We start from the raw sequence: 23,297 nt of genomic DNA on the forward strand, positions 1-23,297 counted from the left end.
CTTTTAGATATCGTTGTTAAATGATGTATTTTGATGCTGTTACCGCTGTCTGTCTCTGTCTTTAGATCTCTCCCTCTCTCTCCCTCTCTTTCTCCTCCTGTCTGTCTTTATTTATCTGTTTCCGCGTCGGTCTCTCCGTCTGTCCCTATCTCTGTCTGTCTCTATTTGTCTGGTTTAATGCAAGCAATGATAAGTGTATAGCCTTATCTATACATATATAATTAATATATATCATAGATTATATACAGTAGTCCCTTCCATTTCCGGCCCTTTCGTGGGCGTGAACCTGCCTGGAGCGGCCAGCTTTCCCATGACTAATGAGTTTTCCTTCTATAATTGACTCTTAATGGCCGTTAACCTGTCTGACGCGGTCAACGGTCACTGATTTTTGCCCTAAGGTGCCCCTCTTACTCGACAGGAGCGGCCACTTAACGGCCACTTGTCACTTTCGCGGGCGAGCGCCTGTGGCTCTCCCCGCCCACCCACCTCCCACCTGCTATCTGGCCGTTAGAAATCAGCACCTGTCCACTTTCTATAACTGTTAACACATGTATCGCCTGTTAATAAAGCTGACGAGTCAAACTCAAGATTGTTTTTGTTTACATTGGAGTGTGAGCGATCGCTGCGTGTTTGTGTTTGTTTGTTTCGTGAATGAAGACGTGAGTGATTGTTGAGTGATTATTTGAAGCCTTTGCAAGCCCGTGAAGAATTTGTTCAGTCAGTCAGTCAGTCTTTCAGAATGGCAACACAAACTCCAACAAAGAAAAGACTGGTGCTGACTTCAGAGCAAAGAGTGAAGGTTATTAGCAGAGAATACTTACGCATGCGCAAACTGTAAATACAGACATGCGCATACATACATTTACGGCAGTCACTTCCGGATCGATCACAGCTGATGTGAGTTTGAAACACTTGTTTATCTGACACTCAAATACATATATAATAATCCAAACAACACACATAGAAACATACGAAACAATAGCTTAGCCAGGACGATCGAGTTAAACACGCAAATAATTAAGATGTATAAACAAAAGCAAAACTAACAGAGACAATGAATCGGCGGCTCGTGGATGATCGCTTTCTTTTCTTCATGAAAACTTGATCGTGTTTTGGGGTTTTTTTTTGGAGGAGGAGGGGGCCTGTAATGAACGGCCACCTGATATTTGCGGTCACCTTTGCAATGACTAATGGGTGACCGGATATGGCAGGTACTACTGTAATGGTATGATACATGAAGATTGTATAGGGACTTCTGCTACACTTATGGTGTAAAACACATGGGATGAATCATCATTCATGTTGTGTTGCTTGAAAGTACAGACTCGAACATCAAAGCATTTGGTGTCACTCGGTTCAAAATATTAAAATGTATGGTTCGTGCACGTCCAATTTAATTGTGATTAGGCTACACAGCCATAGTATATAGGTTGTGTATATCTAACATGATGTAATCGGCGTACCGTTTCCGCACAGTCTTCGACTCGACGACTCCATAACCCCACATACACGTGAACATCAATAGATCTCCCAAACTTCTTTGAATATTTTAATCAAAATGTTTGTAGTACATACTCAGAAGACGACCCTTCAACTCTGTTGAAACAATTCAGGGTGTTTCCGCTAAAAATGTGTCTGTAAATCAAGTTCTTAGTTGAAGTTAAACAAAATGATCCTTACATAGCCCGTAAAAGCCCGCGAGGTAAAGGCAGACAAAAACAGTTGTGAGCGCAATCTATAATTGTAACCCGTTATGGCGTAGTTGGTATGTCAATATTCGCCTGTGGTCTCCAAGGTTGCCGTGGGTTAAATCTCATGTTATTTTGTGTGTGTGAAATGTGACGCAGGGATCCCTTTGAACCCATTCCTCTTGTTTTTTGATTGTTGGTTAATCATCTTTTATAGTTCATGTTACAAACTTCTTTAATTTGGCAGGTGTTTTTATTTTTTAATTTTGTATTTATTTTTGGGGTCTTCTTTTACTTCATTCCAGGGGTGGGGTAATAAGCGGGCGGTTTAATGGTCCTTATGGTCCCTTTGTTTATTTTCGGAGGAGTGGGGGTGCCGCTGCTGTCTGCAGGTTATCTAACTCACTAGGCATGACTGTTTCGCTAAATGGAGCAGCAGCGTCAGTGGGGAACAGGGCACGAGACTGTAGAGTTATGGACCCTCGTGTACAATCAGTGAGAGCCATAGTGAAACACAATATTACACATTTATGAACAACACATATCAATTACTTCACGCCATTACCTCAGTTATTCCCATAGTAGCAGAAACATTTTTTGAACATTGTCAAATATACGTCAGGGCTAATAGTCTCGGGTGCTGTTTTACTTCACAGTTATTTTTCAAGGTTGTCAGTAATATCAGAATAAATATCACACACTTGAATGTTGTCCAAGAGCTTCAAGGCATAGTCACTGATGTCATTACTTCAGTTATTGTCAAGATTGTGGGTCATGAGAACTTAATTATAATATTAATAGTTTTATGATAATAATAAAATTAAACAGCAACAAAAAAATACGAAAAAAGTTATAAGTGTATAGTACTTGTCTTACATTATGATAGTCCTGATTTTGTGATAAATCGCCAATTTGCAAGTGCTCTACACAAGGCTAGATGTTATTAGAGGTCAAGGAGGTCAAATATCACGAAAAGGCGAAGCAACCAGCATCGGTGGCTGGCAGAGGAACCTCCCTCCGATTGGGCCAGGTGTAGGAGGTGAAAGGAGAGGCTGGTGCAGCGGGGTGCCCGAGCCTCAGAAGGATAATTGGCGATGCAGCAAGGCCATTGATATCAGCGTGAACTTGTTATCAGCCGATGCCGTTATCGGGTTACAGCCGTAGCCCTTTCGCCGTGGCTTCGCGAGCTAGCACTGTAAGTCAGATGCTGACCACCGGTTCGCGGCGCCACAGGACCATGTTTTCAGCGTTCCTTTTCGTGTTGGGATCAAGTTACCGTGCCCTGGCCAAGAACGCTAGCATTGAAGAATGGAGAGAAAAGTTCTACCTCCCCATCTTCGGTTTATGTAAACGACTAGGGCTCCTTGCATTAGGAAGTATTCGGATTCTAAATGTTTATTATTATTATCACTAGCAATACTCGTGCTCCTCACGGGATGTAACAAATGTTTTATGATTTTCATTAATCACTGATGGTGTGGATATTAAAGTGTCTATGCGAATCCATCCCATGATCAATTGCTATTATTGTTGCAATGGTCGACTTATCTTGTCTGAATCATGACTGATTTATTATTGTATTCATAGCTTCAAAGCGATGGTGATTGGAGTAGATTAGCTCCCCTAATCAGCGAAGCCTTATTTAACTATCAGTCATATGATAACCACACATATGATGGTAAAAACCCTTATAACTTTGGAACCAGACAACCATTTTTTTTTTAATGAAATTAAACATGAAGACGCAGGCCATTAGTCCCTTCATGAATTCAAAAGAGAAAAAAATCAACTCGATTTTCTGCGAAAAACATTTCGCTGTGATTTTGTAATTTGTAACTGCTATTTTGTAGACCCTTCCTCGGAGTATGTAATAAAAAAGGTTTCATTGAAATATTCCCAGAACTTTGGGAGATATGGATGTTTATGCATTGGAGAATCAAACACTAAAACCCTTATAACTTTGGAACCAGCCAACCATGTTTTATGAAATTGAACATGAAGACGCAGCACATTAGTCCCTTCAACTTAAAAAAAATTAACTCGAATTTCTGAAACATTTCTCGCTGTGACTTGGTATTTTGTACTGCTATTTTGTAGACCCTTCCTCAGAGTATGTAATGAAAAAAGTTTCATTGAAATATTCCCAGAACTTTGGGAGATATGGCTGATTATGTATTTTGACCATCGGGCCCCGTAATGACCTTGACCTTTGACATATCCAATATAAATGTTGCACACAATAGGCTATCGTGTGTCTACATCTACCTACAAAGTTTGGTTGAAAAATACTTAGCGGTTCAGGATTTATCGCAGTTCCTATATTGTGACATACATACATGCATACTTACGGAATGGAACAATCGCAAACGTTCCCGCTGGATGACGAATTAAATTATAAAAAACGTATCAGTAAAATAAAATAACAATGAACAGCACACATTCCCTGAAAAGTAATGTAGCGTAGGGGAAAGGGAGAAAAAATGTGACACCGCGTGGATTCGAACGTACGTGATTAGAACATGATGAAGCAAGAGTGTCCTAACCAACTGGCCTACAAATAATTTGCAAAAGTTTCAGGGAAAAATACAGCTATGACATTACAAAAACCATAGGCAATGGATGTTCCCGTTTTTGCCATTCCAATAAGTAACAACGATAACAACTTGATAGGTTTGAGAGTAAACTTGATTTGACATGATACTGTGTTGTCTAAAGTGTTTATTGGATTCTCGGGCAGTTTTATCCCGGACGGCTGCATGTCGAGTTTCAGGGGTGCCTAAGGGCTTCCGGCGGTAGGTAAAAATATTTAATGTTCAAATAAACCCACTTAATTAAAAAATAAACACATTAGACTCAGCCAGTCCTGATCGAGGTGGCCTCCACTATGCCCATGCAAAAGGAATAACGTGAAAGTTGCCCAGTACAACAGAAATTAGCAATTTCGTGTGACTGAGGCTATTAATTAATATATGAATTATAATTGGCAACGGTAAGCGATTTCACACAGATTAGCGCGGGACAAATATTGACAGAATTTTTTTTTATCATAACTGCAATGTTCTTCTCCCCCCCCCCAAAAAAAAAACCCCAACAACAACGCAACACCTCCTCCCTCCCCAACCCCTAAGAAGAACAGGTCCGACAAACCCCTGCGTCACACAGTAAGCTTTTTTTTTTAAATTAACGACGCCAATGGAATTCAATCTCCTGCCTCGGACACTTTCGTTTTGTCACGTTAGGAGAGCAATTTACCAACTTATCTATTTTGCGTCTTGACAGTTCACGTGAGTGATATTTTAGTGACTTTTGTGACATATAGACTGACCGGAACAAACGCAAACGTCCACCCTCTGGGTGACGAACAACAACACATTTGCATTCAAACGAAGTAGTTTGTTGATCATAGTGCAATTATCCCGTTTGACTTGTGTCTGTTCTCAATATGACTAACATATATATGTACTCATTTCTCCCAAATGGGTAAAGCTATTGAAACTCACTTTGGCTATGAGCTCGAGGTCCATGGGAATAAACGCTCATAATTATGTCCTGCAGATTGATGACCCTGGTGTCACTCAAAATTATCCCGCCAGGAAATGCTATTTCGTATACATGTACTCAATTGTCTAACCGGCACGGTTGGCCTAGTGGTAAGGCGTCCGGTTGGCCTAGTGGTAAGGCGCCTAGTGGTGGGTTCGAACCCCGGCCGGGTCATACCTAAGACTTTAAAATTGGCAATCTAGTGGCTGCTCCGCCTGGCGTCTGGCATTATGGGGTTAGTGCTAGGACTGGTTGGTCCGGTGTCAGAATAATGTGACTGGGTGAGACATGAAGCCTGTGCTGCGACTTGTGTCTTGTGTGTGGCGCACGTTATATGTCAAAGCAGCACCGCCCTGATATGGCCCTTCGTGGTCGGCAGGGCGTTAAGCAAACAAACAAACAAACAAACTCAATTGTCTCCAGTAAGGACACAGTTATTTTCTCCGAATTTAAGGCCCCAGTTTGTGGTGATTGATATTGATTTGCTCTGTAGTTTGATGATCCTAGTGCCAACATTATCCCGTCAGGCATTGTTTAAATGTTTTCGTTTGCACCCACTTTTCTCCAAAACTGATAAAACTGTTGACACCACTATTAGGAAGCATGCTCATCGGAGTCGATGCCGAGAAGCTCTGAACTTTGGTGACCCTAGGTACCATATTATCCAGCAATGAAGGGTTTTAATATACTGCTGACCATACACCCGTTAGGGTCCATATGTTCTATCAGCCCCAGATACTTTACTTGATTTTTGCTTTCGGTCCAGCGGACTCTTTTGAGCCATATCAGGACCAATCAGCCCGAGACGAAGACTTTAAATAATAAAACAACAACCACAGCACGAGATGATAAACGGAAAGTATTAGGATCATTATGGTCACTTGTTAATTATTATTTTGTTACCCCTTTATCACATGCCGGCTATTGATACATGCCATATCATTATTTTAGTTACCAAAACGAATACGTTGTGTGTGTGTATTGTTAGGAAAACTCCAATCTTTTAGATTAGTTAACAATGTATCAAGAAAAATCACATATTTGAGCGAGTTTCTAGGTGACCCTCTTCGTGATTAGGGACCTAATGTACATCCTATTTGATCTTCCATGAATGGGTTCGGTTGATATTTGAATTTTCTGTAAAAGGGGTCGCTCAGATAATCGTCAAAATGTAACTGACAAGTCCAGTGGCTAACGAAGGAAAGTATCCATGGCACAAAGGGTCAAAAATCCTAAAAATAAGCCCTTAAAAAAATAAGGCCTTATTTTTGAAAATATGCCCATATTTTTGAAAATAAGCCCTTATTTCTAAAATAAGGCCTTATTTTCCATTATTAAGGCCTTAAATCTTTAAGCCCTTAAAAAAATATGGGCATACAAAAATAAGCCCTTATTTGAAAATAAGGCCTTACGAGAAATAAGGCCTTATTTCTGTAAGGCCTTAATAAAAATAAGGGCATAAAAAGATAAGGGCATAAAAAAATATGGGCATAAAAAAAAATAAGGCCTTATTTTTTTGACCAATCATGAAGCTGAATAGAATTTGGCTGCGCCGCTCATGCGCAGAGATCTCATAACAAACATGGCGAATGGGGGGTTCAGAGATCGTGATGAATTTTTGAGAAGAACTTGTGCTGAAATTGCAAATTGCGAGAGAATTGGGGTTTCCGATGAGGTGTATGTTCGCTCAAGATAAGCATTGTTTACATGAAATGACTGTTTGATTTATATCAGTGTAACATCTTGATCTTGCTCTAGCTCCGGATGCGCAGTAGCGATGCGCAGAAAAATATGGGCATATTTTTTTAAGGGCTTATCTTTTTTAAGGGCTTATTTTTTTAAGGGCTTATTTTTTTTAAGGTCATAACAGAAATAAGGCCTTATTTCCGTAAGGCCTCAACAGAAATAAGGTCTTATTTCATTATGCCCTTATTTCCTTATGGCTGTAAATATTTAAGGCCTTATTTCTAAAATAAGGCCTTATTTATAGAAATAAGGGCTTATTTTCAAAAATATGGGCTTATTTTCAAAAATATGGGCATATTTTCAAAAATATGGGCATATTTTTTTAAGGGCTTATTTTTTGGATTTTTGACCCTTTGTGCCAAGGATAGGAAAGCACCGATCACCATCAAGACTAAATCACTACCAGATGTCAGTAGGAATGTTGGTAACTGATCCACTGACCGCTATCATATGTTATTACTACTCGCGTACATTCCGTAGAGTACCTAGAGACCAATCTAGAGCATAATTGTATTTCATTCCCTCTGCTAGAACTGACTGGGCTTGCTGATATAAGCAAGCGTTAGTTTGTAACACATTCCGGGGGCCCGGGTAGCTAAGGTGGTAGAGCACTGGACTTGTGATCGAAAGGTCGCTGGTTCGAATCCGGGCCGGGACGGACACGGGTCAACTTTATGTGCAGACCCAGAAACGGTATCCATCTCCCACCCCCGTGTCACCACAATGGCACGTTAAAGATATTGGTCATTCTGCCATAAGTGCAGATGGCTGATACCACCTAAACACGCATATATCAAAAGCCGCGAGGGCGTAAAAACTCGAGTCGTATAAACCAATTCATGTCCAATATAGGCAATTAAGACCTGACGGACAATACGCCCCTTAAAATTCACTTTTTTTTTTAACACATTCCCTGGCCCGTCCCAAGAGAATATGAAAGATATATATGCTACACGGAAGCGTTGTATAGACCGAAACAGTTCAAAATAATGATACTGGATTCAGACTTCAAAATTATTGTTTTCATATTAGGCCTACGAACAATAACTTACATGTTAAGAGAAATAATTCATGTATCGAGAGATATTGCTTTTATTCTAGGCTACATCTCTTATGGAGGCATCTTACACACTCTCTCTCTTTCTTCACCCTCCCATCTCTCTCTCTCCTTCTCTTCCCCTCTATCTCTCTAATATTGACAACACCCCTCATATGATCACTCAACCTCTCCCCATCGCCCTCTGTCTCTCACCTTCTTACACACACTCTCTCTTTTCCCAACTCTCCTCTCTCTCCATCTCTCTCTCTTCAATAATGACACCCCCCATATATCACTCTACTTATCTTCCACTCTCGAATCTCCAAACATTCGGTTAAACGTGATTAACTGGTATCGTACCCCTATGACAGATAATATTCCCTATTCTCTGCATTCTCTGCTTGCTGTAATGCTCTTTTTTTTTCAAGCCACATTTCACGTCAACCAACTTTCATCAAGACGTTATTTAAAGCGTCATTGTAGAAATGACATTCGGAAATATTAGGGGAATCCCTGTCATAACATTTTTTTCTATTTGTTTCCCATCAGGCATTTTTTGTTTTAATCACAAGTAATATAATACAGACACACAAAGAGAGACACCTATAGTGACAGCCGCTCTATCATGCTAGGACTGGTGTCAGTATACTGTAACTATACGAGGATGTCAATCAATCAATCAATATGAGGCTTATATCGCGCATATTCCGTGGGTACAGTTCTAAGCGCAGGGATTTTTTTATTTTAATTTTATTTTATCCAATTTATATCGCGCACATATTCAAGGCGCAGGGATTTATTTATGCCGTGTGAGATGGAATTTATTTTACACAATACATCACGCATTCACATCGGCCAGCAGATCGCAGCCATTTCGGCGCATATCCTACTTTTCACGGCCTATTATTCCAAGTCACACGGGTATTTTGGTGGAAATTTGTATCTATGCCTATTCAATTTTGCCAGGACAGACCCTTTTGTCAATCGTGGGATCTTTAACGTGCACACCCCAGTGTAGTGTACACGAAGGGACCTCGGTTTTTCGTCTCATCCGAAAGACTAGCACTTGAACCCACCACCTAGGTTAGGAAAGGGGGGAGAAAATTGCTAACGCCCTGACCCAGGGTCGAACTCGCAACCTCTCTCTTCCGCAAGTGCGTTACCACTCGGCCACCCAGTCCGATGTAAGCCTCTGCGATTTCAATCTCAGTGTGGCAGTACATTAATCTGCTGACCATAAACAAGGAATGCGTCCAGCTGTCTCTCTAGCTCTCCAGTAGGTTTCTCAGCGGGATACCTGCTTGACGACGTTCTAATTGATGGCACGCGAACCGTGTAATGTATAGCCACTGCGCGAGTCGAACCGCTCTACGACTAGCTGCTCCTTTCCACGGCCCCCCACCCCAACCGCCAGCCCCGCGCATCCCTCTCTTCCCCCTCCCTCTCTCCCCCCTCCCTCTCTCTCCCCCTCCTTCTTTCTCTCCCTTCCTCTCTCTTTAACCTTAATTGTCAATCCGTTTTTCATTGCTAAATTCATAAAATATCCAGGTAATATACATATTTCCTGGAATTTGGATGCCATTTTTAGACGTATTCCCTGACTTATATTTAGCATTCAAAAGGAGACACTTTGATGGAGTGAAAAATCTCTCTCTCTCTCTCTCTCTCTCTCTCTCTCTCTCTCTCTCTCTCTCTCTCTCTCTCTCTCTCTCTCTCTCTCTCTCTCTCTCTCTCTTATGCTTACAAATATAACAACAATTGCATATCAATAAAATTTACAACACAAAATTACACTGTTTGCACCAATGAAGTGAGAAAAAATGACTTTTATATCAGCAAAATCAACAAGCCGTAATAACTCTAGTTGGCGGGATATATTTTGTTTGTTTGTTTGGTTGGTTGTTTGCTTAACGCCCAGCCGACCACGAAGGTGCTGCTTTGACATTTAACGTGCGCCACACACAAGACAGAAGTCGCAGCACAGGCTTCATGTCTCACCCAGTCACATTATTCTGACACCGGACCAACCAGTCCTAGCACTAACCCCATAATGCCAGACGCCAGGCGGAGCAGCCACTAGATTGCCAATTTTAAAGTCTTAGGTATCCCTGCCGGGGTTCGAACCCACGACCTCCCGCTCACTGGGCGGACGCCTTACCACTAGGCCACCGTGTTGCGGTTTGGCCGGATATAGTGATCCTTACATCGTTCGAAAAAAACCAATACAGCTACCCTTTCAAACCATGTTTTTTTGCTTATTTGCTATTGTATTTGGTTGTAATATGTTATATAGAATTGTGCATGTGGAGGGATATTATATTTTTTAAATATGGAAAAAGTGAAAGCTAATTTAAAATTTATGGACAGATTAATTGATGAAAATGGCTCTCAATAACGACGCAAAAAGGAATTTTACAGGAGCAAGTGAGATTTTACAATAACGTGTTTGATAAAAATGGGAATTTTGTTGAGGAGGATGCTGAAAGTAAAGTTCTTAATTCAAATATTCCTCAGTTAAATGACGAACGAAAATCATTGATGATTTCTCCAATATATCTCGCTTGAAATTAAATAAAAGTAAAACGGAAGCAATGTGGTTGGGATCGCGTATAAACTGTCAAGAGAAATATTGCGATATTAAATGGAATACCCAGGTTAAAATCATGGGAATTAGTCAGTTTTAAAAAGGACATCCCGGCCTCTGAAATTATGGAAAATTGGTCCAAAAGACTTGAAAAAGTTGAACAAATCATTTGCAGATAGTCAAGAAGAAATTTAAGTATAAGCGGCAAATTATGTATTATTAAGTCCTTCTTAGTTTCACAATTTGTTTACGTTATGCAGGCGCTTCTTGCCCCTGTTAAAGTTCTCGATAAGTTGAATACTATTTTGTTCAGGTTTCTCTGGAAAAGGAAGTATTCAAATACAAAAGCCGAAATGTATTGTGTAATGTGGTGGAAGAAGGTGGTATTAACATGATAAACGTCCACGATATGCAGACTTCTTTTTTACTCACATGGGCAGCAAAACTTCAACAACAAAAACATGAACCGTGGACAACGATTCCATTAAGTCTTTATCAGGTATTGGGAAGAAATTTACTTTGTTTTAAAGCCACAACACCACTAAAACTGTTCCAAGGTATTGAATGCATTCGATCAAACTTTTGGACAGAAGTTCTCTTAAAATGAATCCATAATAAAGCATTGATTTATGAGAGAGAAGATCGCTTTGGCGATCAATGTTTGTGGAACAATATAAAAGTGGTTTATAAAAATAAAAGCTTATATTTAAAAAAAAATGGATAGAAGCGCACTTAGATACGGTGAAAGATATTTGGGTTAACGGAGATATGATTCCTTTTAACCAGCTGTGCACAAAGATAGGATACAGTCCCTCTAGATTTTTTTAGTACGGCGCAAAGACTGCTGTGCGAGCGCTTGCACTTCGCAAAAACACAGCCAGCCCGCGAGCAGGCGAACACAATAATGACCTTGACACACGGAACCCTGTGATCATTAACCCCTCCGCGAGAAAGTTTCGCATGCTGATTGTCCAGTCCAAAGCGAGCGAGCCTTGCGCTGTTACATTTTGGTTACATAAATATCAGGTTAAACTAGATCACAATTGTTGGCTGTTAGCAAGCAAATGTACAAAAGAAGAAAGATTGCCATTGTTACAATGGAAAATATTACATAATATTTATCCCACGAATATATTATTAAAAAAAATGAAAATTAGAGAAACAAAATTATGTACATTTTGTAAACACATTGATTATGTTGAACACTTTTTTGGGCAATGTGAGAAGTTGACGAGCTTTTGGGAAAATGTTGTCCATTATATTCTCAGAACACGATGTCTTGTTTGGTTATCAACCTAGTAATATATGCCAAAATAATAAGGTACTTAATCACATTATTTTGATTGCAAAAATGTGTATTAGTAAATATAAGTATGGTGATAGATACGATTTGAATAGTATATTGGAAAATGAAATGTACATTGGAAGTATGTGAGTAATGTATAAGTCGAGATGAGGTGAAGTGATATATGACGTTTGTGAATATTATGAGGGGGGTGGGAGAGAGCGGATGGACGAGAATAAGGGAAAAAAAAAAGGAGAAAAAAAAAGTAACCATGTATGGCTCCTCAATTGCTTTTTGTATAAACAACCATGCAAACCACAAAAAAAGAGAAAAAAAAAGAAACAGGTTTTCTCCAATTTAAAAAAAAAACAAAAAAAACAACAAGTCGCTTAAGGCGAAATTACTACATTTAGTCAAGCTGTGGAACTCACAGAACGCACTGCATTTTTTTACAGTGACCGTAGTCCGCCGATCGCGCAAAACGCAGTGAAACTGACGAGACTGTTTAGCGCGGTGGTGGTTTCGCTGTGCTGCATAGCACACTTTTCTGTACCTCTCTCTTTGTTTTATCTTTCTGAGCGTGTTTTTAATCCAAACTCTATATGATTTGGAATCAGGAACCGACAAGGAATAAGATGAAATTGTTTTTTAATCGATTTCGGAAATTTGATTTTGATCATAATTTTTAATTTTTAATTTTGAGAGCTTGTTTTTAATCCGAATATAACATATTTATATGTTTTTGGAATCAGAAAATAATGAAGAATAAGATGAATGTAAATTTCGATCGTTTTATAAAAATAAAATTAATTACAATTTTCAGATTTTTAATGACCAAAGTCATTAATTAATTTTTAAGCCACCAAGCTGAAATACAATACTGAAGTCCGGCCTTTGTCGAAGATTGCTTGGCCAAAATTTCAATCAATTTGATTGAAAAATGAGGATGTGACAGTGCCGTCTCAACTTTTACAAAGAGCCGGATATGACGTCATCAAAGACATTTATCGAAAAAAGAAAAAACACGTCCGGGGATATCATACCCAGGAACTCTCATGTAAAATTTCATAAAGATCGGTCCAGTAGTTTACTCTGAATCGCTCTACACACGCGCACGCACAGACAAAAACTTGACTAAATGTAAAAAGAGAGAGAGAGAGAGAGAGAGAGAGAGAGAGAGAGAGAGAGAGAGAGAGAGAGAGAGAGAGAGAGAGAGAGAGAGAGAGAGAGAGAGAGAGAGAGAGAGAGAGATGATAATAATGATGATGGAACTTTATTTTTCAAGGATAGAGGTTTAAGGTGACGCCTTTTCTTACAACCGGTCCTTACTTCTAATACAAATGTCTAATAAATGATAAACAAGTAAAGCAACATGACAAATAAACAAAGTAAACGAACGAACCAGCAAACAATCGACAAGTAAGCAAACAAGCAAATAAACATAAACAACAAAATGACAAAGTAAGGAACATACAAATCAAAAGCAAAACATGCAACATATTAATTGAGGTTATACATGTAAAGTGATCGACGGTTAAAGTTCCATCCTCACCTATTCACACTTTACTGAGACTATACACAACCATCAGTGTGTATAGGAAACAGGTACTTAACGCCTTCGTCCGTACGGGTTACACACTGTGTATAGCCAAACGGTACCTAATGTGGATTTCGTACGTACAGAAGTCACACAGATCCGTCTGCGTATGACCGGTACCTAAGGTGCTCCTCGTCCGTATGTGTGTGTGTGTAGAGCGATTCAGACTAAACTACTGGACCGATCTTTATGAAATTTGACATGAGAGTTCCTGGGTATGAAATCCCCGAACGTTTTTTTCATTTTTTTGATAAATGTCTTTGATGACGTCATATCTGGCTTTTCGTGAAAGTTGAGGCGGCACTGTCACGCCCTCATTTTTCAACCAAATTGATTGAAATTTTGGTCAAGCAATCTTCGACGAAGCCCGGACTTCGGTATTGCATTTCAGCTTGGTGGCTTAAAAATTAATTAATGACTTTGGTCATTAAAAATCTGAAAATTGTAAAAAAAATTAAAAAAAATGTATAAAACGATCCAAATTTACGTTCATCTTATTCTCCATCATTTTCTGATTCCAAAAACATATAAATATGTTATATTTGGATTAAAAACAAGCTCTGAAAATTAAATATATAAAAATTATTATCAAAATTAAATTGTCGAAATCAATTTAAAAACACTTTCATCTTATTTCTTGTCGGTTCCTGATTCCAAAAACATATAGATATGATATGTTTGAAATAAAAACACGCTCAGAAAGTTAAAACAAAGAGAGGTACAGAAAAGCGTGCTATCCTTCTTAGCGCAACTACTACCCCGCTCTTCTTGTCAATTTCACTGCCTTTGCCATGAGCGGTGGACTGACGATGCTACGAGTATACGGTCTTGCTGAAAAATTGCATTGCGTTCAGTTTCATTCTGTGAGTTCGACAGCTACTTGATTAACCTTTGCCGTGCTTCCTGGGTTCACCTGTACCCAGAGACACACTAAAATCATTGTAACTCTGGAACCATTAAAGGTATCGTTTTGAAATTTTAAGTATCTCTCACACACCTAATTTGCTCTCTGTCTGCAAATTTTTAGTGTGTACATGACAAAACATTAAAATTAATTGATTATGATAATTTACATAGACACTGCCGATGGCGCGGGTTCACACAAACCCATACTTTTAAAGAGTAGTATTGATTGTAACTATCCCTCTGCCGACGGCGCGGGTTCTGCTACACCCATAATTACCAAAGCGGCGAAACAGTGTCTGTCTGCCTGTTTGTCTCCAAGAGACTGTCTGTCTCTCTGTCTGTCTGTCCGTATCTCTCTGTCTGTATGTCTGTTGTCAGTTGCTCTGTCTGTCTATCTGTCTATCCGTCTATCTGTCTATCTGACTGTCTCTCTCTCTCTCTGTCTCTCTCTCTCTGTCTCTCTCTCTTAGTCTCTCTCTCTGTCTCTCTCTCTTAGTCTCTCTGTCTCTCTTTCTTAGTCTCTCTCTCTCTTTCTTAGTCTCTCTCTTTCTTAGTCTCTCTCTCTCTCTCTTTCTTAGTCTCTCTCTCTCTCTCTTTCTTAGTCTCTCTCTCTCTCTTTCTTAGTCTCTCTCTCTTTCTTAGTCTCTCTCTCTCTCTCTTTCTTAGTCTCTCTCTCTCTCTCTCTCTCTCTTTCTTAGTCTCTCTCTCTCTCTTTCTTTGTCTCTCTCTCTCTCTTTCTTTCTCTCTCTCTCTCTCTCTTTCTTAGTCTCTCTCTCTCTCTCTCTTTCTTAGTCTCTCTCTCTCTCTCTCTTTCTTAGTCTCTCTCTCTCTCTCTCTTTCTTAGTCTCTCTCTCTCTCTCTTTCTTAGTCTCTCTCTCTCTTTCTTAGTCTCTCTCTCTCTCTCTTTCTTAGTCTCTCTGTCTCTCTTTCTTAGTCTCTCTCTCTCTTTCTTAGTCTCTCTCTCTCTTTCTTAGTCTCTCTCTCTTTCTTAGTCTCTCTCTCTCTCTCTCTCTCTTTCTTAGTCTCTCTCTCTCTCTTTCTTAGTCTCTCTCTCTTTCTTAGTCTCTCTCTCTTTCTCTCTCTCTTTCTTAGTCTCTCTCTTTCTTAGTCTCTCTCTCTCTCTTTCTTAGTCTCTCTCTCTCTCTCTTTCTTAGTCTCTCTCTCTCTCTCTTTCTTAGTCTCTCAGTCTCTCCCTCCCCCTCTCCCTCCTCCTCTCCCTCCCCTGCAAGAAGTCGGTGAAGGGAGAAACTCGATGCACCCACTGAAGTAGCGCTGTGGGTTTCCCTGAACCCACCCCGTCGTTAGAGAAATAAACGGTAAAAACCCTCTTTCAAATGTATGGGTTCAGACAAACCCGCATCGTCGTTAGAGAAATAAACGGTAAAAACCCTCTTTCAAATGTATGGGTTCAGACAAACCCGCATCGTCGGGCGTGTGTAGTCAAAAGCGGCATCCGGCAAAGGTTAAATGATGTATTTTCGCCTTACGCGACTTGTTTTGTCTTCATTCCACCTGTTTTTATGTTTTCTCTGTTTCTTGAAACAATGTGGGTTTAATACAAATATCTGTCAAATGGTGAACCGCTCTTCTGCTGCAATATGTTGTAATGTCAAGGTCATTTTGTCTTTTTTTCATTCCATTTCATTTTTTTTTTATCTTTCTTTGATTTTTTGAAACAATATATTTGATACAAATTTCTGTCTCTGTGACGACACACAGGCCAAGTGGTGAACGTTCTACGAGAACACAACATGCCTAGCGTGCCAGGTTACCGTGCCCAGGTTACCTCTCACATCCGTATCCCTGCTGTGTACCGTGCTGGCATCACACTCTACGTCAGGCACAACACGGCGCAGTGGAAAGCGCTGCGCAGTGCCCCAGAATTTCCGCTGCTGTCCAGCGCTGCAGACCCCAGTGACAATGGCCAGTGAAGTGTGCTGTGCAGCGTTGCCAATCTGCTGTGACTGTTCTATGTGGAGAGATTTTGTGAAGACTTGAGTGTGATACTGTACAGGTGCCGGAAGGCGGAAACTTGAGCGTGGTAGGAAAGGCTGACTTGAAATACAGGACCAGACTAAGTTAAAAAAGAAAGACTTGACAGTACATAGGCTTGCAGCCAGCATGGTTTGTTTTGATTGGTATTACGCTTTGTATAGGATAAAGAATTTGTGTAATGCTCTTCCCGATTCAAGGGTAAATAACAATGCCATAGATGTGTAGAATATGTGCAACATTTGTGCAAAAGAAAAACAACATTTCTTGAACAACATTCAAATAATTACAATATTGGCTCAGTCTCTCTGTCAAAATCTAAACTAAGATGAGTCGGAGTTCAATCACACACACACCTTTTTATTGTTTGTATATTTTGTCAAGTTTTTTGTCCTTTTTCTCCTTCTGTGAACTTGTCATTAAAAAGGAAGAGTAACAATTTCCTCAAGGCGATAAATATTATGGTTGTTTAAGATTCAATCAAAGGTTTGCTAGTCTGTCTACTGCTACCGGTTCACAGACAGACAATGATTTTCATTTATGTAAGAAAAGAAAAGACATACTTTGTTTGTGTTAATGGATTGGTTCAAGTCTCAGCATATCCTGTTATTCCTTTTTATTTTTCTTCTTTTTTCCCCCTCCTCATTATTTTTTTTTAATGCTGTTACCTTTTTGCACATTTAAAAAAAAAAAATTTGTTGTTAAAGAAGTTATCTTTATTAAGGGGAGGTGTGCCAGTGCACTACCTTTTTTTTTAATTTTGAATGTTTTATTGTGTCTGAATGTTATTTTATGAAAGAAATGAACAAATGATGACAAAGAATAGTCACTTTTTGTATTTTCGGTTGCTGGTTTTTGTTTTACGCGACAAAAACAGTCAAAATACAGACAAAAGTGGAGTACAGGAGATACACGGATTTTCATCAGATGTGATTGTCACACTTCTAATTATTGTTTTATTTTATCCTTCTGGGTATGCTCTAGGGGATTACGAAGCAGATCTTGTTTATTATATTTATATTTGGAGTTAGGAACACTTCTTTGTTACAACTGTCAAACTTTAGGGTAACGCTTGCGAAATTATTTTTTGAAATAATCTGGATATGACTATAATAAAATTTCAGCAAAATCCCTTCGTAATCCCCCAGAATGTTATATTCTGCACAAACTACAAAAGAAAATATTGCTCTAGCTAAATTACAGCCAGAGAAATCGCGTAACCCAAGACGTAACCGTAGGCAAAATGGCTGAACTGAGAAAAACGACATTGAAGATTGAACACCACAGAAACACTATTGAAACAGACATACAAGGACAAAACTTTGTTATGAATGAACAGCTTAGTTTATTTGAATTGCAAACTACTTAGCCTTTAGCACGCCAGCAGAGAATTTATGCGTCCATCCCTTCTTTTCCTCTGTCAACCAGCATGGGGACACTGCCCCAGCGCTAAACGTGTATCAATGACCCGATTCTCGTTTCTATTTGCATGCGAGAATAACGGTATTTTTAACGGTAACTTACTTGAGCCAGAACGAGGCTTATTTCCTTCCGTTATCTCGTCGATTTGTTGGTTTCCCGAAGTTTTCTGCTTTTGTTTTACATCGATACAGTACTTTGGTGCTTCGACAAGCAAGATGGAGGATGATGAGTTTGAAACTTTCGTTTGAGTTGTTTTTTGACAACAAATCGTACGTGGAATCTGAACGATTTACTGAGGAAGCTTTTCGCAATGAACTGTGTATCGCGGTGAAGAAAATGACACAGTTCGTCAAGACAGTGACGGAATTTACGAAAGTGCAGATTGATACCAACAGTTGCTGATCCAGTTTCGTTCGTGAAATGGCAGGCCCAGCAAACATTACCGATAATCTGACTGATGTTGGATACTTTCTCTTGTTTTTGTTTTTTTGCGTAGCAAATGCTCAACTTGCTTGTCGAGGAGATACTGCACAGAAACTGACTCAAATTCAGCGCAAAGCAAGCCAGTGCCGAGACGTAAAAAGTGTGCTGCATGGCGTGTTCGGAAATGGCGACCTGTGGATCTGCGTGGAGATCAAAGCTTTCCTGTGTTTCGGAAACACCGGCAGAATCCAAACTTTGGCCTAGTACCAGCGGAACTACTTGTTGTTGCTAACCGAACTAATAAAGACATTGTCCTCTTTCTTATTTCGAGCCATTGTTATCGTATCAAAGGTTGTTTCTCAAGGAAAAATTCGCTTTCGGTTGATGTGTAACCAGGATGTTGTAAAACCGAGTGAACTTCGGGTGTTCCCGTCATGGCCGAGAGTCTCTTCGGTAGTTTCCGTATGCAAAATTCGTAAGCTGAGCATGCGCACTCACAAAGTAAACTGGTTCCCGATTTCGGTTTATGAAACGAACCAATGGATGTCGAGTACCTTCCAAATAAGGATATTTCCGTTCGATTACGATTGCTGCCTTTGCAACGGACTAGTGGCTGAGTGAATGGAACATTCATCAAAACACTGATGTCATGTTATAGGTCAAGAGCTGCTGCGCAGTTTCGTATGTCGTGAATGCACTGTTTTGCTGAGGACAAAGCCGTAACTAGCCTTTGAAATGAGACATTTTTTGGCGGGGGAATATCGACTACAGAAGACAATCAATGCCACACATGTTCACATTTTGTCTTTATTGACAGATAAATAGGACACTTTTGACAAAAACACCGACACACATGGATGATAGGTATGTTATGGAAACATAATCTGCTAAAATACCCAAAACAGTGTTTTGAACGATTTGGTCAATTTTGCACTGGCCCACCTGCCCTTAAAAGCAGATTTTTTTTATACGAGACAAAAAACATTACTTATTTTTCTGAGCTGTGTGTTGTTCAGTTTGAGAGAAACGATGACAAAAATAAACAATATGACAAAGTTTTGAAGAAAGTGCCATCAGAGTCGGAATGTGATGCATGCTTCACAGGACGAAGCTGACCCTGCAGTTGAGGAAAATGACAAACACGTTCCAAAAAACTCAAGAAGAAAAATATTGTTGAAAATTGTGTGTCTTGTAAAACCGAACGACATGTGAAGTTCACTTGACTGGTAACTCGGCTGCAGTGTGGGTATGACAGTGATGCTAATCAGCGTTCGTTCAGGTCTGACTATTATCGCTGGTGCGTATTGTGAGATTGGGGAATGGTGCGATGAATAACTTCACCCCATGTTCTGCAAGGAGTGACTAAAACAGCTGTTGCGTACATGTAGGAAGGTGCATATTGTGAGATTGGGAAATGCATCGATGGACAACTTCCTCTTATTTTCTTCAAGAGATTGAGGAGTGACTGAAATGGTCAGTGCGTACTTGAAGGGTTGCTTGCAGCTCACTCCTTGAAAGCATAATGATTTCACGCTGCTGAGCGAGGATTTGTGTTTGTGGCTGTGAGTGTGTCTTGTGTATTACAGACAGTGTAATGTGAGGAGTTGTGGTTCACATAGGGCAGATGAGCATGTTCATGTTCTTGTCTGCATGTGATGCAAACCAAAATATAGACATGTATGCGCTGGCTTTGTGTTCAGAAGCATTTTGAGAACAAGGTATTCTGTTTAAACCCACGGGTCTCATGAGTCTGGTGAGCTTTTATTAATGACTGATTTTTGTTTTGTTTTACTGCATTTCTGTTTTATATATTTGATAGTCTCCATTTAATCTGGTAAGAACTGGTTTACCATAAACTTTTCCCCCCACTATGTGCATCATTCTTTGATTCTGATTTGACATTTGGTGGCAATATTCTTGCCCTTTTACAGGTGTTCAAATGCAAAGTTGAAAATAGCAGAAATAGTCCAAATTTCAAACATAAGAAAAAATTCCTTCAAAATGAAGATGTGTCATTCTGTACTTTTCTTGGTTAAACTTATTTCAAGGGTGAAAGCGCTTTTTCCCCCTCCTTTCTCCTTTTGTTTGTACATCCTTTGATTGATTTTAAAACAAAATTTACATTTCAGCCAAGATCATGTAAAACTATGCTACAGGAAAAGCGTAAGGGTCTGTGAAGAACAGGTCAGAAAAACAGGGAAATATATGAATGTTGAAAGCTGCTGCTTTTGAAAAGAGAGGACAAAACTGTTAGCAGGGTTTGTACAGAGTCCTTGAACCCTGGAAAACTCCTTGAAAATTGGAAAACCTTTTCCAGGCCTTGAAAAGTGCTTGAAAATAGTTTTGTTAAATAGTCATTGAAAAGTACTTGATTTTTCCAAATTGTTGCCTATACATTTCGTCAGCAGCTTGTCTTATTTAAAAAAAAATGCAACCCCTTTTTTTTTCCGTCAAATACAGTACATACATTTTGGGAAAATAAAAGATCGAGTGAAAACGAAAGCAGATAAACTATTACTTGTCACCCGTAGTTGCTTCCCTTCCCAGAAGTTGGCAAGGGAAACAACTACGGAATGACTAATAGTTTGCAGACTTGAAAAACTGAAGGTAAGCTTGGTGCTTTGCATTAATTTGGGGAAAATCATGTCCTTGAAAAGCATTTATTTGGTCCTGGAAATGTCCTTGAAAACTCATTGAATTGTATCAGCTCTGCCCTGCAGGAACCCTGTGTTAGCTGCCAGAGTTAAAAGTGTTCATGCTTACTGCTGAATTGAGAAGTTAATTAACTATTAACTGAAATAAGGATGTCTAAATTAAAGGTAGGTAAGGTTCCATCTTTGCACAAACTTTCATTTAGCCATGTTTGGGCCGGTTGCCTGAACTGAACTCTTTGTGTGATTGATTGTGTGTGTTGTATTTGTGTGTGTTTCTGTGAGAGTGTGTGTGTGTATGTATGAGCATGTGTGTGTGTGTGTGTGTGTGTGTGTTTGAGTTATAATACATGTATATGTGTGTCTGTGTCATAATTTAAGAAATATCTTGTCAGCCATTCTGCTTGACTCATTCCTCCACAAGCCTGAACTGTGGAGAACGTGATTTGTTTGCTCTTCTCTTCTGTGTTCATGTTCATTGTACATGTAATTGTTGACCGGCAACATTTTCTGTACATGCAGTCTGTGAGAAGCTTGACAACTGAGAATAATGAAGGCATGATGTCTTTGTCAGTAAAATAGAACTTTTATTTCAAAGGTTGGACTGTTCAAAAGAGAGGATTGCAAGTAGTTGTGCCACATCCTTTTGCTACTGCAAGGTTTTATGAGTACAGTGAAACTCAAGACCTACAAACAAAAAATAAAGGAGAAAATCAGGTCTTAAAAAGGAGGATTTTTAAAATGGGGGTAAATTTACAGAGATTATGAACAGAACATCTGACGGGCGCTGTGGTGGGGTGGTAAGACGTCGGCCTCTTAATCGGAAGGTCGAGGGTTCGAATCCCGGCCGCGGCCGCCTGGTGGGTTAAGTGTGGAGATTTTTCCGATCTCCCAGGTCAACTTATGTGCAGACCTGCTTAGTGGCTTATCCCCCTTCGTGTGTACACGCAAGCACAAGACCAAGTGCGCACGGAAAAGATCCTGTAATCAATGTCAGAGTTCGCTGGGTTATAGAAACACGAAAATATCCAGCATGCTTCCTCCAAAAACGGCGTATGGCTGCCTAAATGGCGGGGTAAAAACGGTCATGCATGTAAAATTCCACTCGTGCAAAAACACGAGTGTACGTGGGAGTCCATGAACGAAGAAGAAGAAGAAGAAGAAGAACAGAACATCTGAAAAAGTAAAATCTTGAAAATCAGGTCTTAACAAGAGGCGAAGCCATCAAGGCTCACGTAAGAAATCGACAAACAGTAACACAAACTCAATCACTCCGTCACACATACACACACACACACACACACACACACACAGAAAGAGCATAGGTGAAACTGTGCAAGAAAGCGAGACACTAGATCTAGATCTGTCTGTCTGCATGTAGCCTACTTACAGGACACGACTGCCAACTAGTCTCGGCGCGCTCAAAATAATAATGACCGAGACTTTCAGTACTTCCTTCGCGTGACGTCTAACCCTCTTACGTCATAATGTGACGTCAATGTAATGTGACGTCTTCAAATGTTAGAGTTTCTACCACAGACACACACACACACGCACGCACAAACACACACACGCACAGACAGACAAAGTTACGATCGCATAGGCTACACTTACGTGAGCCAAAAAGGAGGATTTTTAAAATGGGGGTAAATTTACAGAGATTACGAACAGGACATCTAAAAAAGAAAAATCTTAAAAAAGAGGAAGTCTTAAATTGGGGGTCTTAAAAGGGGTGGTGGGTTCAACTGTATTTGAAGCAGAACGCAAGTTACAGTAATGGGGAGGGGGGTGATCTAGACTTGGGCTTCATCGCGTTGAGACTTTCTAGTGCCAGTACGTTGACATGAAAAATAAAACAGGAGACAAACTAATGGTGCTTCTGAAGCAGGAATGCTAAAGGACATTGCCTTGTAATTGAAACTGTATGAAGAAACAAGTTCACATACATTATAAAGTTAAGTTTGCACTTTGGCAGTGTGTTCATCTGTGGAGAAACTTGTGATAACTTGTGTGCATAATGTTGATGTTCAATGCTAACGTGCTGTGTTGTAGTCTTAGTGCTCTACATACAAACTGATCAGGCCAAAAAAAAAAAAAGGTCTGTTTACGGTAACATAGGGTGAAAAAATAGGGTCGGTAGGTCGGCTTTTTTGTTTTCTTTCTTATTTTTTTCCTTTTTTTTTTCTTTTTTTTTTTTTTCTCCCCTCTCTATGATGTTTCACAGTTCATTTCTTCTCATCAATCCCTGTTTTTGCCCAACATAACTATAAACAGTACTTTGAGCTTACCTCCCTTCTGTCCTCTGCTGTTTGAGCGCAAACAGCTCTATTTTGGATGCGTTTTTTCTTTCTTTTTTCAGACGATCCAAAAAAAAGATTAGGGTCAGGCCTAAAAACTAGGGTCGATTCGGGTTACCGTAAACAG

The 23,297-nt window shown here is 39.7% G+C and overlaps 1 protein-coding gene across 1 annotated transcript in view; it reads left to right on the forward strand.

Moving 5' to 3' along the window:
- The window catches only part of LOC138966018 (uncharacterized), a 41,210-nt gene extending 24,116 nt beyond the window's left edge, over positions 1 to 17,094 (forward strand). Inside the window, exon 9 of the mRNA XM_070338137.1 lies at positions 16,105 to 17,094. Within this exon, the coding sequence (XP_070194238.1) occupies positions 16,105 to 16,316 (212 nt within the window). The 3' untranslated portion in view covers positions 16,317 to 17,094. The remainder of the gene's footprint in view (positions 1 to 16,104) is intronic.
- The last annotated feature ends 6,203 nt before the right edge of the window (positions 17,095 to 23,297 follow it).

This window comes from Littorina saxatilis, linkage group LG1, assembly GCF_037325665.1.
Source record: "Littorina saxatilis isolate snail1 linkage group LG1, US_GU_Lsax_2.0, whole genome shotgun sequence".
NCBI lineage: Eukaryota > Metazoa > Mollusca > Gastropoda > Littorinimorpha > Littorinidae > Littorina > Littorina saxatilis.